Genomic DNA, 18,645 nt, shown 5'->3' with positions numbered 1-18,645 from the left:
AAGGGTGTACCGGGACAGAGGGGAAAGGCTTTTCTCCTGTGTGTATTATATTATGATTGTTCAGGCTCCCTAACTGCAATAAAACTATTTTCACACTGGAAGCAGTGGTATGGTTTCTCCCACGTGTGTGTCCTCTCGTGTGATTTTAGTTGCTGTGTACGGTGTTTTCCTAAGACACAGTGGTGTGGCTGGCTTCCGGGTTAAGTGAGTAGTGTGTCAAGAAGCAGTGAGCTGTATAAAGAGAAGCATGTGTTGATTGATTAGTGAACATTTTTAATGAGTTAGAATTGAAAACAAACTTAACATCTACTACACACATGCACATTAGGCAATTTCTGGTTCATTCAGTCAAACAAACATATATAATAAAAAAAATTAAAAATAAGCACCTAGGTCTATAATGTATAATGTAACAATACACAGATGTATATAATGAATGTCCACTAGTGCCACATTATATTTATATTCAGACAACAATATGTTCCATTAATCAAATCAGCACCTGTGTTTTCTCTGACATGGTGGAATAATACTGATGGGAACATTCATGAGGAAGTGAGTGTTCTTCGTGTCAACAAAATTGTCAACGTCATCAGAACAACGTCATCAAATGTTCATAAACCTTTTAGGGTGAAGACTAGTATACACATTAACTCAATTCATGTCATTTCTAGGTTAAAATCAAGAAATGCACATCCTACTAATCTATTTAATAATTGTTATTTTAAAATATCCAAATCATATTTTTTTATATCAACATTTAATTTAAAAACTACCTCTAAAACATAAGTCAGAACACAGCCTCTCTGTTCTGTCATGTGATTACAGGTCCTCTGACTGGGAAAGTATGTTAAGATTTCTCTCCAGAGTGTATTCTCTTCTTATGTTTGTTCAGACTTCCCAACTGTGTAAAACTCTTTCCACAATGGGTGCAGTGGTGTGGTTTCTCCCCCGTGTGTATCATCTCATGTGATTTTAGGTCCTGTGATCGTGAAAATCTCTTTCCACAGTAGAAACATTGGAAAGGCTTTTCTTCTGTGTGTATTATATTATGGTTGTTCAGGTTCCCTAACTGTATAAAACTCTTTCCACACTGGGAGCAGTGGTAAGGCCTTTCTCCTGTGTGTATTCTCTTATGTTTGTTCAGGGTCCCTAACTGGGTAAAACTCTTTCCACACTGGGAGCAGTGGTGTGGTTTATCCCCAGTGTGTTTCATCTCATGTGATTTTAGTTCCTGTGATCGTGAAAATCTCTTTCCACACTGGGAACATTGGAAAGGCTTTTCTCCTGTGTGTATTCCTTTATGCTTTTTCAGGTTCCCTAACAGGGTAAAACTCTTTCCACACTGGGAGCAGTGGTGTGGCTTCTCCCCTGTGTGCATCCTCTCATGCTGTTTCAGCTTCCATAAAAACTTAAAACTCAAATTACACTGGGAGCAGTGGTGTCGTCTCCCTGGTTTGGGCGTCTCTGGGTCTGGTTCCCCTGAAGGACTCTTCTTCCGTCTGTCAGAGTGAGAGTCTGGTCTCTCTCCTGCCAAAGACAAGAGTATTTAGTTATTAAACAGAGAGACCTGAATGAAATTTGCTCTTCCTATGAGGTTTAATCCATTGCCCTGATGTAAAATATAGTGGCGCAGGAGGAGATGGCTGCCGGTAAACAGGCTCTTAACCAATTGTGTTATTGTGTTATTGTGTTGTTGTGTTGTTGTGTTGTGTTGTTGTGTTGTTGTGTTCTGTCACGTTATTTGTAACATAATGTTTCTGCAGTCTACTGCTGCTCTTTCATTTCTAGTTGTTTTTATTCATCCATTTGTTACTTAACTCTTATTTTTCTGAAAACAGCTTGTTGTTGTTTATTAAGGCCTTGTGGTAATTCCTGTTGTATTCGGCAGATGTGACAAATAAAATCTGATTTGATGACTAGATGCCTCATTATTCAACTTTACATTTGGATCCTGGATGCCGATTGGTTAATAGCCATTAGTTATTCACAATGCTACCCGGGTAATGGCGCTTACCAGTTCCATTTGAATCATTCCTACACATCCACTGTCCCACAGCCCAGCCAGGACATGTATCAACTAATCTCCACTGGAAAAAAGCATCTTGTATAATCCTATCCTAGCTATGTGTCTCTACAGCCATTTTCTATGTAAAATAAAATCTGTATAGAACTAATTTTGAACATTTATTATTGAATAGAAATGTTTTATGTAAATCTCCCTTCAAATCTCCCTTCAATTACTATAATGATGCCTAGTGGCCAATTAAGTTAAGATGGGGCTAGAATGGTAGATAAGGGGTTAAGATGGGGCTAGAATGGTACATGACAGGTTTAGATGGGGCTAGAATGGTACATAACAGGTTAAGATGGGGCTAGAATGGTACATAACAGTTTAAGATGGGGCTAGAATGGTACATAACAGTTTAAGATGGGGCTAGAATGGTACATAACAGGTTAAGATGGGGCTAGAATGGTACATACGGGGTTAAGATGGGGCTAGAATGGTACATAAGGGGTGAAGATGGAGCTAGAATGGTACATAATGGGTTAAGATGGGGCTAGAATGGTACATAATGGGTTAAGATGGGGATAGAATGGTGCATAAGGGGTTAATATGGGCTAGAATGGTACATATGGGTTAAGATGGGGCTATAATGGTACATACGGGGTTAAGATGGGGCTAGAATGGTACATAATGGGTTAAGATGGGGCTAGAATGGTACATAATGGGTTAAGATGGGGCTAGAATGGTACATACGGGTTAAGATGGGGCTAGAATGGTACATAAGGGGTTAAGCTTGGGCTTCAGTTGAACAGTGATTAGAACAGGTGATAGGAGCCTACTGGAAGATTAGAACAGGTGATAGGAGCCTACTGGAAGATTAGAACAGGTGATAGGAGCCTACTGGAAGATTAGAACAGGTGATAGGAGCCTACTGGAAGATTAGAACAGGTGATAGGAGCCTACTGAAAGATTAGAACAGGTGATAGGAGCCTACTGGAAGATTAGAACAGGTGATAGGAGCCTACTGGAAGATTAGAACAGGTGATAGGAGCCTACTGGAAGATTAGAACAGGTGATAGGAGCCTACTGGAAGATTAGAACAGGTGATAGGAGCCTACTGGAAGATTAGAACAGGTGATAGGAGCCTACTGGATGATTAGAACAGGTGATAGGAGCCTACTGGAAGATGGATAAAGACAGTTTTCAACAGTTCTTCATAGATGTATACCTTTTCCCTTTGGGATTTATATCTTTGCATTTCTGGATATAAACCTTTAGATTTACAGTTAATTTCACCATTTTACCCTCATCATTTATCAAGCCCTATAATATCCACACCAAACCATAGTCCTATAATATCCACACAAAACCATAACTAAGTCCTATAATATCCTCACCAAACCACAGTCCTATAATATCCTCACCAAACCATAGTCCTATAATATCCACACCAAACCATAACTAAGTCCTATAATATCCTCACCAAACCATAGTCCTATAATATCCTCACCAAACCATAGTCCTATAATATCCACACCAAACCATAGTCCTATAATATCCACACCAAACCATAGTCCTATAATATCCACACCAAACCATAGATAAGCCCTATAATAACCAAACCATGGTCCTATAATATCCACACCAAACCATAGTCCTATAATATCCACACCAAACCATAGCCCTATAATATCCACACCAAACCACACTCCTATAATATCCTCACCAAACCATAGATAAGCCCTATAATAACCAAACCATAGCCCTATAATATCCACTACAAACCACAGTCCTATAAAATCCACTACAAACCATAGTCCTATAATATCCTCACCAAACCATAGATAAGCCCTATAATAACCAAACCATAGTCCTATAATATCCTCACCAAACTATAGTCCTATAATATCCACACCAAACCATAGTCCTATAATATCCACACCAAACCATAGTCCTATAATATAAACACCAAACCATAGTCCTATAATATCCTCACCAAACCATAGCCCCATAATATCCTCACCAAACCATAGTCCTATAATATCCACACCAAACCATAGTCCTATAATATCCTCACCAAACCATAGATAAGCCCTATAATAACCAAACCATAGCCCTATAATATCCACTACAAACCACAGTCCTATAAAATCCACTACAAACCATAGTCCTATAATATCCTCACCAAACCATAGATAAGCCCTATAATAACCAAACCATAGTCCTATAATATCCTCACCAAACTATAGTCCTATAATATCCACACCAAACCATAGTCCTATAATATCCACACCAAACCATAGTCCTATAATATAAACACCAAACCATAGTCCTATAATATCCACACCAAACCATAGCCCTATAATATCCACACCAAACCATAGTCCTATAATATCCTCACCAAACCATAGTCCTATAATATCCACACCAAACCATAGTCCTATAATATCCACACCAAACCATAGCCCTATAATATCCACACCAAACCATAGTCCTATAATATCCTCACCAAACCATAGTCCTATAATATCCACACCAAACCATAGTCCTATAATATCCACACCAAACCATAGTCCTATAATATCCACACCAAACCATAGTCCTATAATATCCTCACCAAACCACAGTCCTATAATATCCTCACCAAACCATAGTCCTATAATATCCACACCAAACCATAGCCCTATAATATCCACACCAAACCATAGCCCTATAATATCCACACCAAACCATAGTCCTATAATATCCTCACCAAACCATAGCCCTATAATATCCACACCAAACCATAGTCCTATAATATCCACACCAAACCATAGCTAAGCCCTATAATATCCACACCAAACCATAGTCCTATAATATCCACACCAAACCATAGTCCTGTAATATCCACACCAAACCACAGTCCTGTAATATCCACACCAAACCATAGTCCTGTAATATCCACACCAAACCACAGTCCTATAATATCCACACCAAACCATAGTCCTGTAATATCCACACCAAACCACAGTCCTGTAATATCCACACCAAACCATAGTCCTGTAATATCCACACCAAACCATAGTCCTGTAATATCCACACCAAACCACAGTCCTATAATATCCACACCAAACCATAGTCCTATAATATCCACACCAAACCATAGCTAAGCCCTATAATATCCACACCAAACCATAGCTAAGCCCTATAATATCCACACCAAACCACAGTCCTATAATATCCACACCAAACCATAGCCCTATAATATCCACACCAAACCATAGCTAAGCCCTATAATATCCACACCAAACCAAAGCCCTATAATATCCACACCAAACCATAGTCCTATAATATCCTCACCAAACCATAGCCCTATAATATCCTCACCAAACTATAGTCCTATAATATCCACACCAAACCATAGTCCTATAATATCCACACCAAACCATAGTCCTATAATATAAACACCAAACCATAGTCCTATAATATCCACACCAAACCATAGCCCTATAATATCCACACCAAACCATAGTCCTATAATATCCTCACCAAACCATAGTCCTATAATATCCACACCAAACCATAGTCCTATAATATCCACACCAAACCATAGCCCTATAATATCCACACCAAACCATAGTCCTATAATATCCTCACCAAACCATAGTCCTATAATATCCACACCAAACCATAGTCCTATAATTTCCATACCAAACCATAGTCCTATAATATCCACACCAAACCATAGTCCTATAATATCCTCACCAAACCACAGTCCTATAATATCCTCACCAAACCATAGTCCTATAATATCCACACCAAACCATAGCCCTATAATATCCACACCAAACCATAGCCCTATAATATCCACACCAAACCATAGTCCTATAATATCCTCACCAAACCATAGCCCTATAATATCCACACCAAACCATAGTCCTATAATATCCACACCAAACCATAGCTAAGCCCTATAATATCCACACCAAACCATAGTCCTATAATATCCACACCAAACCATAGTCCTGTAATATCCACACCAAACCACAGTCCTGTAATATCCACACCAAACCATAGTCCTGTAATATCCACACCAAACCACAGTCCTATAATATCCACACCAAACCATAGTCCTGTAATATCCACACCAAACCACAGTCCTGTAATATCCACACCAAACCATAGTCCTGTAATATCCACACCAAACCATAGTCCTGTAATATCCACACCAAACCATAGCCCTATAATATCCACACCAAACCACACTCCTATAATATCCTCACCAAACCATAGATAAGCCCTATAATAACCAAACCATAGCCCTATAATATCCACTACAAACCACAGTCCTATAAAATCCTCACCAAACCATAGTCCTATAATATCCACACCAAACCATAGCCCTATAATATCCACACCAAACCATAGCCCTATAATATCCACACCAAACCATAGTCCTATAATATCCTCACCAAACCATAGCCCTATAATATCCACACCAAACCATAGTCCTATAATATCCACACCAAACCATAGCTAAGCCCTATAATATCCACACCAAACCATAGTCCTATAATATCCACACCAAACCATAGTCCTGTAATATCCACACCAAACCACAGTCCTGTAATATCCACACCAAACCACAGTCCTATAATATCCACACCAAACCATAGTCCTGTAATATCCACACCAAACCACAGTCCTGTAATATCCACACCAAACCATAGTCCTGTAATATCCACACCAAACCATAGTCCTGTAATATCCACACCAAACCACAGTCCTATAATATCCACACCAAACCATAGTCCTATAATATCCACACCAAACCATAGCTAAGCCCTATAATATCCACACCAAACCATAGCTAAGCCCTATAATATCCACACCAAACCACAGTCCTATAATATCCACACCAAACCATAGCCCTATAATATCCACACCAAACCATAGCTAAGCCCTATAATATCCACACCAAACCAAAGCCCTATAATATCCACACCAAACCATAGTCCTATAATATCCTCACCAAACCATAGCCCTATAATATCCTCACCAAACTATAGTCCTATAATATCCACACCAAACCATAGTCCTATAATATCCACACCAAACCATAGTCCTATAATATAAACACCAAACCATAGTCCTATAATATCCACACCAAACCATAGCCCTATAATATCCACACCAAACCATAGTCCTATAATATCCTCACCAAACCATAGTCCTATAATATCCACACCAAACCATAGTCCTATAATATCCACACCAAACCATAGCCCTATAATATCCACACCAAACCATAGTCCTATAATATCCTCACCAAACCATAGTCCTATAATATCCACACCAAACCATAGTCCTATAATTTCCATACCAAACCATAGTCCTATAATATCCACACCAAACCATAGTCCTATAATATCCTCACCAAACCACAGTCCTATAATATCCTCACCAAACCATAGTCCTATAATATCCACACCAAACCATAGCCCTATAATATCCACACCAAACCATAGCCCTATAATATCCACACCAAACCATAGTCCTATAATATCCTCACCAAACCATAGCCCTATAATATCCACACCAAACCATAGTCCTATAATATCCACACCAAACCATAGCTAAGCCCTATAATATCCACACCAAACCATAGTCCTATAATATCCACACCAAACCATAGTCCTGTAATATCCACACCAAACCACAGTCCTGTAATATCCACACCAAACCATAGTCCTGTAATATCCACACCAAACCACAGTCCTATAATATCCACACCAAACCATAGTCCTGTAATATCCACACCAAACCACAGTCCTGTAATATCCACACCAAACCATAGTCCTGTAATATCCACACCAAACCATAGTCCTGTAATATCCACACCAAACCATAGCCCTATAATATCCACACCAAACCACACTCCTATAATATCCTCACCAAACCATAGATAAGCCCTATAATAACCAAACCATAGCCCTATAATATCCACTACAAACCACAGTCCTATAAAATCCTCACCAAACCATAGTCCTATAATATCCACACCAAACCATAGCCCTATAATATCCACACCAAACCATAGCCCTATAATATCCACACCAAACCATAGTCCTATAATATCCTCACCAAACCATAGCCCTATAATATCCACACCAAACCATAGTCCTATAATATCCACACCAAACCATAGCTAAGCCCTATAATATCCACACCAAACCATAGTCCTATAATATCCACACCAAACCATAGTCCTGTAATATCCACACCAAACCACAGTCCTGTAATATCCACACCAAACCACAGTCCTATAATATCCACACCAAACCATAGTCCTGTAATATCCACACCAAACCACAGTCCTGTAATATCCACACCAAACCATAGTCCTGTAATATCCACACCAAACCATAGTCCTGTAATATCCACACCAAACCACAGTCCTATAATATCCACACCAAACCATAGTCCTATAATATCCACACCAAACCATAGCTAAGCCCTATAATATCCACACCAAACCATAGCTAAGCCCTATAATATCCACACCAAACCACAGTCCTATAATATCCACACCAAACCATAGCCCTATAATATCCACACCAAACCATAGCTAAGCCCTATAATATCCACACCAAACCAAAGCCCTATAATATCCACACCAAACCATAGTCCTATAATATCCTCACCAAACCATAGCCCTATAATATCCTCACCAAACTATAGTCCTATAATATCCACACCAAACCATAGTCCTATAATATCCACACCAAACCATAGTCCTATAATATAAACACCAAACCATAGTCCTATAATATCCACACCAAACCATAGCCCTATAATATCCACACCAAACCATAGTCCTATAATATCCTCACCAAACCATAGTCCTATAATATCCACACCAAACCATAGTCCTATAATATCCACACCAAACCATAGCCCTATAATATCCACACCAAACCATAGTCCTATAATATCCTCACCAAACCATAGTCCTATAATATCCACACCAAACCATAGTCCTATAATATCCATACCAAACCATAGTCCTATAATATCCACACCAAACCATAGTCCTATAATATCCTCACCAAACCACAGTCCTATAATATCCTCACCAAACCATAGTCCTATAATATCCACACCAAACCATAGCCCTATAATATCCACACCAAACCATAGCCCTATAATATCCACACCAAACCATAGTCCTATAATATCCTCACCAAACCATAGCCCTATAATATCCACACCAAACCATAGTCCTATAATATCCACACCAAACCATAGCTAAGCCCTATAATATCCACACCAAACCATAGTCCTATAATATCCACACCAAACCATAGTCCTGTAATATCCACACCAAACCACAGTCCTGTAATATCCACACCAAACCATAGTCCTGTAATATCCACACCAAACCACAGTCCTATAATATCCACACCAAACCATAGTCCTGTAATATCCACACCAAACCACAGTCCTGTAATATCCACACCAAACCATAGTCCTGTAATATCCACACCAAACCATAGTCCTGTAATATCCACACCAAACCATAGCCCTATAATATCCACACCAAACCACACTCCTATAATATCCTCACCAAACCATAGATAAGCCCTATAATAACCAAACCATAGCCCTATAATATCCACTACAAACCACAGTCCTATAAAATCCACTACAAACCATAGTCCTATAATATCCTCACCAAACCATAGATAAGCCCTATAATAACCAAACCATAGTCCTATAATATCCTCACCAAACTATAGTCCTATAATATCCACACCAAACCATAGTCCTATAATATCCACACCAAACCATAGTCCTATAATATAAACACCAAACCATAGTCCTATAATATCCTCACCAAACCATAGCCCCATAATATCCTCACCAAACCATAGTCCTATAATATCCACACCAAACCATAGTCCTATAATATCCTCACCAAACCATAGATAAGCCCTATAATAACCAAACCATAGCCCTATAATATCCACTACAAACCACAGTCCTATAAAATCCACTACAAACCATAGTCCTATAATATCCTCACCAAACCATAGATAAGCCCTATAATAACCAAACCATAGTCCTATAATATCCTCACCAAACTATAGTCCTATAATATCCACACCAAACCATAGTCCTATAATATCCACACCAAACCATAGTCCTATAATATAAACACCAAACCATAGTCCTATAATATCCACACCAAACCATAGCCCTATAATATCCACACCAAACCATAGTCCTATAATATCCTCACCAAACCATAGTCCTATAATATCCACACCAAACCATAGTCCTATAATATCCACACCAAACCATAGCCCTATAATATCCACACCAAACCATAGTCCTATAATATCCTCACCAAACCATAGTCCTATAATATCCACACCAAACCATAGTCCTATAATATCCACACCAAACCATAGTCCTATAATATCCACACCAAACCATAGTCCTATAATATCCTCACCAAACCACAGTCCTATAATATCCTCACCAAACCATAGTCCTATAATATCCACACCAAACCATAGCCCTATAATATCCACACCAAACCATAGCCCTATAATATCCACAACAAACCATAGTCCTATAATATCCTCACCAAACCATAGCTAAGCCCTATAATATCCACACCAAACCATAGTCCTATAATATCCACACCAAACCATAGTCCTGTAATATCCACACCAAACCACAGTCCTGTAATATCCACACCAAACCATAGTCCTGTAATATCCACACCAAACCACAGTCCTATAATATCCACACCAAACCATAGTCCTGTAATATCCACACCAAACCACAGTCCTGTAATATCCACACCAAACCATAGTCCTGTAATATCCACACCAAACCATAGTCCTGTAATATCCACACCAAACCATAGTCCTGTAATATCCACACCAAACCACAGTCCTGTAATATCCACACCAAACCATAGTCCTGTAATATCCACACCAAACCATAGTCCTATAATATCCACACCAAACCATAGTCCTATAATATCCTCACCAAACCACAGTCCTATAATATCCTCACCAAACCATAGTCCTATAATATCCACACCAAACCATAGCCCTATAATATCCACACCAAACCATAGCCCTATAATATCCACAACAAACCATAGTCCTATAATATCCTCACCAAACCATAGCTAAGCCCTATAATATCCACACCAAACCATAGTCCTATAATATCCACACCAAACCATAGTCCTGTAATATCCACACCAAACCACAGTCCTGTAATATCCACACCAAACCATAGTCCTGTAATATCCACACCAAACCACAGTCCTATAATATCCACACCAAACCATAGTCCTGTAATATCCACACCAAACCACAGTCCTGTAATATCCACACCAAACCATAGTCCTGTAATATCCACACCAAACCATAGTCCTGTAATATCCACACCAAACCACAGTCCTATAATATCCACACCAAACCATAGTCCTATAATATCCACACCAAACCATAGCTAAGCCCTATAATATCCACACCAAACCATAGCTAAGCCCTATAATATCCACACCAAACCACAGTCCTATAATATCCACACCAAACCATAGCCCTATAATATCCACACCAAACCATAGCTAAGCCCTATAATATCCACACCAAACCAAAGCCCTATAATATCCACACCAAACCATAGTCCTATAATATCCTCACCAAACCATAGCCCTATAATATCCTCACCAAACTATAGTCCTATAATATCCACACCAAACCATAGTCCTATAATATCCACACCAAACCATAGTCCTATAATATAAACACCAAACCATAGTCCTATAATATCCACACCAAACCATAGCCCTATAATATCCACACCAAACCATAGTCCTATAATATCCTCACCAAACCATAGTCCTATAATATCCACACCAAACCATAGTCCTATAATATCCACACCAAACCATAGCCCTATAATATCCACACCAAACCATAGTCCTATAATATCCTCACCAAACCATAGTCCTATAATATCCACACCAAACCATAGTCCTATAATATCCACACCAAACCATAGTCCTATAATATCCACACCAAACCATAGTCCTATAATATCCTCACCAAACCACAGTCCTATAATATCCTCACCAAACCATAGTCCTATAATATCCACACCAAACCATAGCCCTATAATATCCACACCAAACCATAGCCCTATAATATCCACACCAAACCATAGTCCTATAATATCCTCACCAAACCATAGCCCTATAATATCCACACCAAACCATAGTCCTATAATATCCACACCAAACCATAGCTAAGCCCTATAATATCCACACCAAACCATTGTCCTATAATATCCACACCAAACCATAGTCCTGTAATATCCACACCAAACCACAGTCCTGTAATATCCACACCAAACCATAGTCCTGTAATATCCACACCAAACCACAGTCCTATAATATCCACACCAAACCATAGTCCTGTAATATCCACACCAAACCACAGTCCTGTAATATCCACACCAAACCATAGTCCTGTAATATCCACACCAAACCATAGTCCTGTAATATCCACACCAAACCATAGCCCTATAATATCCACACCAAACCACACTCCTATAATATCCTCACCAAACCATAGATAAGCCCTATAATAACCAAACCATAGCCCTATAATATCCACTACAAACCACAGTCCTATAAAATCCACTACAAACCATAGTCCTATAATATCCTCACCAAACCATAGATAAGCCCTATAATAACCAAACCATAGTCCTATAATATCCTCACCAAACTATAGTCCTATAATATCCACACCAAACCATAGTCCTATAATATCCACACCAAACCATAGTCCTATAATATAAACACCAAACCATAGTCCTATAATATCCTCACCAAACCATAGCCCCATAATATCCTCACCAAACCATAGTCCTATAATATCCACACCAAACCATAGTCCTATAATATCCTCACCAAACCATAGATAAGCCCTATAATAACCAAACCATAGCCCTATAATATCCACTACAAACCACAGTCCTATAAAATCCACTACAAACCATAGTCCTATAATATCCTCACCAAACCATAGATAAGCCCTATAATAACCAAACCATAGTCCTATAATATCCTCACCAAACTATAGTCCTATAATATCCACACCAAACCATAGTCCTATAATATCCACACCAAACCATAGTCCTATAATATAAACACCAAACCATAGTCCTATAATATCCACACCAAACCATAGCCCTATAATATCCACACCAAACCATAGTCCTATAATATCCTCACCAAACCATAGTCCTATAATATCCACACCAAACCATAGTCCTATAATATCCACACCAAACCATAGCCCTATAATATCCACACCAAACCATAGTCCTATAATATCCTCACCAAACCATAGTCCTATAATATCCACACCAAACCATAGTCCTATAATATCCACACCAAACCATAGTCCTATAATATCCACACCAAACCATAGTCCTATAATATCCTCACCAAACCACAGTCCTATAATATCCTCACCAAACCATAGTCCTATAATATCCACACCAAACCATAGCCCTATAATATCCACACCAAACCATAGCCCTATAATATCCACACCAAACCATAGTCCTATAATATCCTCACCAAACCATAGCCCTATAATATCCACACCAAACCATAGTCCTATAATATCCACACCAAACCATAGCTAAGCCCTATAATATCCACACCAAACCATAGTCCTATAATATCCACACCAAACCATAGTCCTGTAATATCCACACCAAACCACAGTCCTGTAATATCCACACCAAACCATAGTCCTGTAATATCCACACCAAACCACAGTCCTATAATATCCACACCAAACCATAGTCCTGTAATATCCACACCAAACCACAGTCCTGTAATATCCACACCAAACCATAGTCCTGTAATATCCACACCAAACCATAGTCCTGTAATATCCACACCAAACCACAGTCCTATAATATCCACACCAAACCATAGTCCTATAATATCCACACCAAACCATAGCTAAGCCCTATAATATCCACACCAAACCATAGCTAAGCCCTATAATATCCACACCAAACCACAGTCCTATAATATCCACACCAAACCATAGCCCTATAATATCCACACCAAACCATAGCTAAGCCCTATAATATCCACACCAAACCAAAGCCCTATAATATCCACACCAAACCATAGTCCTATAATATCCTCACCAAACCATAGCCCTATAATATCCTCACCAAACTATAGTCCTATAATATCCACACCAAACCATAGTCCTATAATATCCACACCAAACCATAGTCCTATAATATAAACACCAAACCATAGTCCTATAATATCCACACCAAACCATAGCCCTATAATATCCACACCAAACCATAGTCCTATAATATCCTCACCAAACCATAGTCCTATAATATCCACACCAAACCATAGTCCTATAATATCCACACCAAACCATAGCCCTATAATATCCACACCAAACCATAGTCCTATAATATCCTCACCAAACCATAGTCCTATAATATCCACACCAAACCATAGTCCTATAATATCCACACCAAACCATAGTCCTATAATATCCACACCAAACCATAGTCCTATAATATCCTCACCAAACCACAGTCCTATAATATCCTCACCAAACCATAGTCCTATAATATCCACACCAAACCATAGCCCTATAATATCCACACCAAACCATAGCCCTATAATATCCACACCAAACCATAGTCCTATAATATCCTCACCAAACCATAGCCCTATAATATCCACACCAAACCATAGTCCTATAATATCCACACCAAACCATAGCTAAGCCCTATAATATCCACACCAAACCATAGTCCTATAATATCCACACCAAACCATAGTCCTGTAATATCCACACCAAACCACAGTCCTGTAATATCCACACCAAACCATAGTCCTGTAATATCCACACCAAACCACAGTCCTATAATATCCACACCAAACCATAGTCCTGTAATATCCACACCAAACCACAGTCCTGTAATATCCACACCAAACCATAGTCCTGTAATATCCACACCAAACCATAGTCCTGTAATATCCACACCAAACCACAGTCCTATAATATCCACACCAAACCATAGCTAAGCCCTATAATATCCACACCAAACCATAGCTAAGCCCTATAATATCCACACCAAACCACAGTCCTATAATATCCACACCAAACCATAGCCCTATAATATCCACACCAAACCATAGCTAAGCCCTATAATATCCACACCAAACCAAAGCCCTATAATATCCACACCAAACCATAGTCCTATAATATCCACACCAAACCATAGCTAAGCCCTATAATATCCACACCAAACCACAGTCCTATAATATCCACACCAAACCATAGCCCTATAATATCCACACCAAACCATAGCTAAGCCCTATAATATCCACACCAAACCAAAGCCCTATAATATCCACACCAAACCATAGTCCTATAATATCCACACCAAACCATAGCTAAGCCCTATAATATCCACACCAAACCATAGCTAAGCCCTATAATATCCTCACCAAACCACAGTCCTATAATATCCACACCAAACCATAGTCCTATAATATCCACACCAAACCATAGTCCTATAATATCCACACCAAACCATAGCCCTATAATATCCACACCAAACCATAGTCCTATAATATCCACACCAAACCATAGTCCTATAATATCCACACCAAACCATAGTCCTATAATATCCACACCAAACCATAGCCCTATAATATCCTCACCAAACCATGGTCCTATAATATCCACACTAAACCATAGTCCTATAATATCCACACCAAACCATAGTGGACTCCTATTAATACCATATAGTGGACTCCTAGTAATACCATATAGTGGACTCCTAGTAATACCATATAGTGGACTCCTAGTAATACCATATAGTGGACTCCTAGTAATACCATATAGTGGACTCCTAGTAATACCATATAGTGGACTCCTAGTAATACCATATAGTGGACTCCTAGTAATATCATATAGTGGACTCCTAGTAATACCATATAGTGGACTCCTAGTAATACCATATAGTGGACTCCTAGTAATACCATACAGTGGACTACTAGTAATACCATATAGTGGACTCCTGTTAATACCATATAGTGGACTCCTAGTAATACCATATAGTGGACTCCTAGTAATACCATACAGTGGACTCCTAGTAATACCATATAGTGGACTCCTAGTAATATCATATAGTGGACTCCTAGTAATACCATATAGTGGACTCCTAGTAATACCATATAGTGGACTCCTAGTAATACCATACAGTGGACTCCTAGTAATACCATATAGTGGACTCCTAGTAATACCATATAGTGGACTCCTAGTAATACCATATAGTGGACTCCTGTTAATACCACAGCGTTCCTTATAAGTGGCTATTTTAGGTCATCAGATTAGCCCAAATGCTAATTTCTCAGCCAATCACAAAAACTCACAACTTTGAATGAAAAACATGGAATGGAGGAAATGTATCTAAATGACTGTTCAAAACATGAAAAACATATTTGTAAACACAAATTTTGACCAAAAAATGTTGTAATATCTGTTCATTTTGGGGAATTTAAAACATTAACTTGTGTTACAAAACGTTAAGAAAAGAAACAGTGTTAGTGTTTTTATATAAATGGTCATTTTTCCATAATTTCCAACATGGGGAATGTTGGTGTTTTTAGACTGAGCTAACATATGGAAGTGTTTTAAGATGGTTATGCCATTGATCATTTAGCAATATGCAACAACAATTATTTTTTAAACTATGCAAGCCAGTTAAGAACAAATTCTTATTTTTACAATGACAGCCTACCCCAAGCAGACCCTCCCCTAACCCCTACACACATTTAACCCCTTATTTCTGTTCTGGCACAAAACGAACTACATCGGATTTTAAATAACCTGTGGAAATTATTATTGTATACATTTCATCCTGATCAAAATTATTCTTCATTGTCTTGATTCTGTCCTCTTCATCATTTGAAGTCAGACATGAGTTGATTTTTGATTTAATGTGATGTCAAGCAAAGCACTACAGAAAGAGATATTCCGATGTTTACAAATGTTGTGAAAAAATGTAATGGGAAGCATTTGATCCATAAACGTTTTGTTGGCCGCCCGTAACTTTAGCGATTCCTACAGTACAGAACTATTAACGTGTAGAACTTCAGTAAATGCCCCTTTAAAACCACACATCAGTTCAACAACTGCAGAGTTTGGACCCCTGTGTTTAAGATATTACTCACTGTTGTTAATCAGATCTCCTGTCTCCTCTTCTTCTTCCTCCTCCAATGTGACAGTAATCTCCCCCACTTCCTTCATTCCAAAGACGTCTTCCTCTTCTTTCACTGTGACAGACATCTCCCCCTCCTCCCCCTCTTCTTCCTCCTCTTCTTTTACTGTAACATCCTCCTCCTCTTTCACTCTGAACGCGTTTTCATCTTCTGTCAATTTAACCTCTTTCTCTTCTTCTTTCACTGTAACAGCCTCAACCTCTGTTTCTTGTTTTACTGTGACATCCTCTTCTTCCTTCTCCTCTTTCACGACAATGTTCAGCCCCAGAGTTTCTTTCTCCGTCCAGCAGACCCCCTCTTCTTTAACAGGAGGAGAGCAGCTTAGTGAACTCATGGTCTGGGATGTTAGTTAGTTAGCTAGTTAGCATTAGTGACTAGACTAGCACTGCTAATTTACCCAGCTAGCTAGCTAACAACAACGTAAATATTAAATTGGGTAACTAACCAGGAGATACGACAAGTGTGTTTAAAACACAGTGGCTAATATACAACGAAAGCATTTAAAGATCTGCAATTTTATCGTCTATGTTGGCTAGTGAGATACCGAGGTGCTCGAAAGCTACGGAGGTGAATAACTCGCTGTTGTTGTTTGAAGAAGCGTCCCGTCCATTAGATTATACGTCACACCGGCAGCATTGCCCTGAAACAGGCACATCGCCACATGGTGGCTGGGAGGGTAACAGTCAAGGGAAATGTTTATTTTATTTTGAGACACAGTTTTTTCATTCATTTATTTATATCATATTATTATATTGAGACGTATAAAGAAAAGCATGTGTCGATTAGCGAATATCTTTAACAATTTACTCCTGCACATTTAGAAAATCAAACAAACAGATAATATCCCAATAAGGCAGCTAGGTCCAAACTGCTCCTACATGGTGTAACAGTACTGAGTAGGTCCAAACTGCTCCTACACGGTGTAACAGTACTGAGTAGGTCCAAACTGCTCCTACACGGTGTAACAGTACTGAATAGGTCCAAACTGCTCCTACACGGTGTAACAGTACTGAGTAGGTCCAAACTGCTCCTACATGGTGTAACAGTACTGAGTAGGTCCAAACTGCTCCTACACGGTGTAACAGTACTGAGTAGGTCCAAACTGCTCCTACACGGTGTAACAGTACTGAGTAGGTCCAAACTGCTCCTACACTGTGTAACAGTACTGAGTAGGTCCAAACTGCTCCTACACGGTGTAACAGTACTGAGTAGGTCCAAACTGCTCCTACACGGTGTAACAGTACTGAGTAGGTCCAAACTGCTCCTACACGGTGTA

At 38.9% G+C, this 18,645-nt stretch overlaps 1 protein-coding gene across 1 annotated transcript; it reads right to left on the bottom strand.

Annotated features, from left to right (window-relative positions):
- Window positions 1–256: 256 nt before the first annotated feature.
- LOC118940209 (zinc finger protein 3-like) lies at window positions 257–18,020 on the bottom strand. The gene is made up of 2 exons (XM_036948660.1): window positions 17,322–18,020; window positions 257–1,530 (listed from the first exon to the last, which is right to left on the bottom strand). Exons 1-2 carry the CDS (start codon window positions 17,701–17,703, stop codon window positions 851–853), a joined length of 1,062 nt encoding a protein of 353 aa, XP_036804555.1. The 5' UTR covers window positions 17,704–18,020; the 3' UTR covers window positions 257–850.
- Window positions 18,021–18,645: the final 625 nt, after the last annotated feature.

The sequence above is a fragment of the Oncorhynchus mykiss genome, chromosome 17, assembly GCF_013265735.2.
Source record: "Oncorhynchus mykiss isolate Arlee chromosome 17, USDA_OmykA_1.1, whole genome shotgun sequence".
Taxonomy (NCBI): domain Eukaryota; kingdom Metazoa; phylum Chordata; class Actinopteri; order Salmoniformes; family Salmonidae; genus Oncorhynchus; species Oncorhynchus mykiss.
Note: the sequence above shows the minus strand (reverse complement) of the source record. Positions and strands in the feature narration are given on the sequence as shown.

What these genes read in the sequence shown, in the direction of transcription:
- LOC118940209 (XM_036948660.1), bottom strand. Translation starts at nt 17,703, where the DNA reads ATGAGTTCACTAAGCTGCTCTCCTCCTGTTAAAGAAGAGGGGGTCTGC. An exon ending in AGGAGATCTGATTAACAACA is followed by an intron (nt 1,531 to 17,321) that starts GTGAGTAATATC and finishes TGTCTTTGGCAG; the next exon opens with GAGAGAGACCAGACTCTCAC.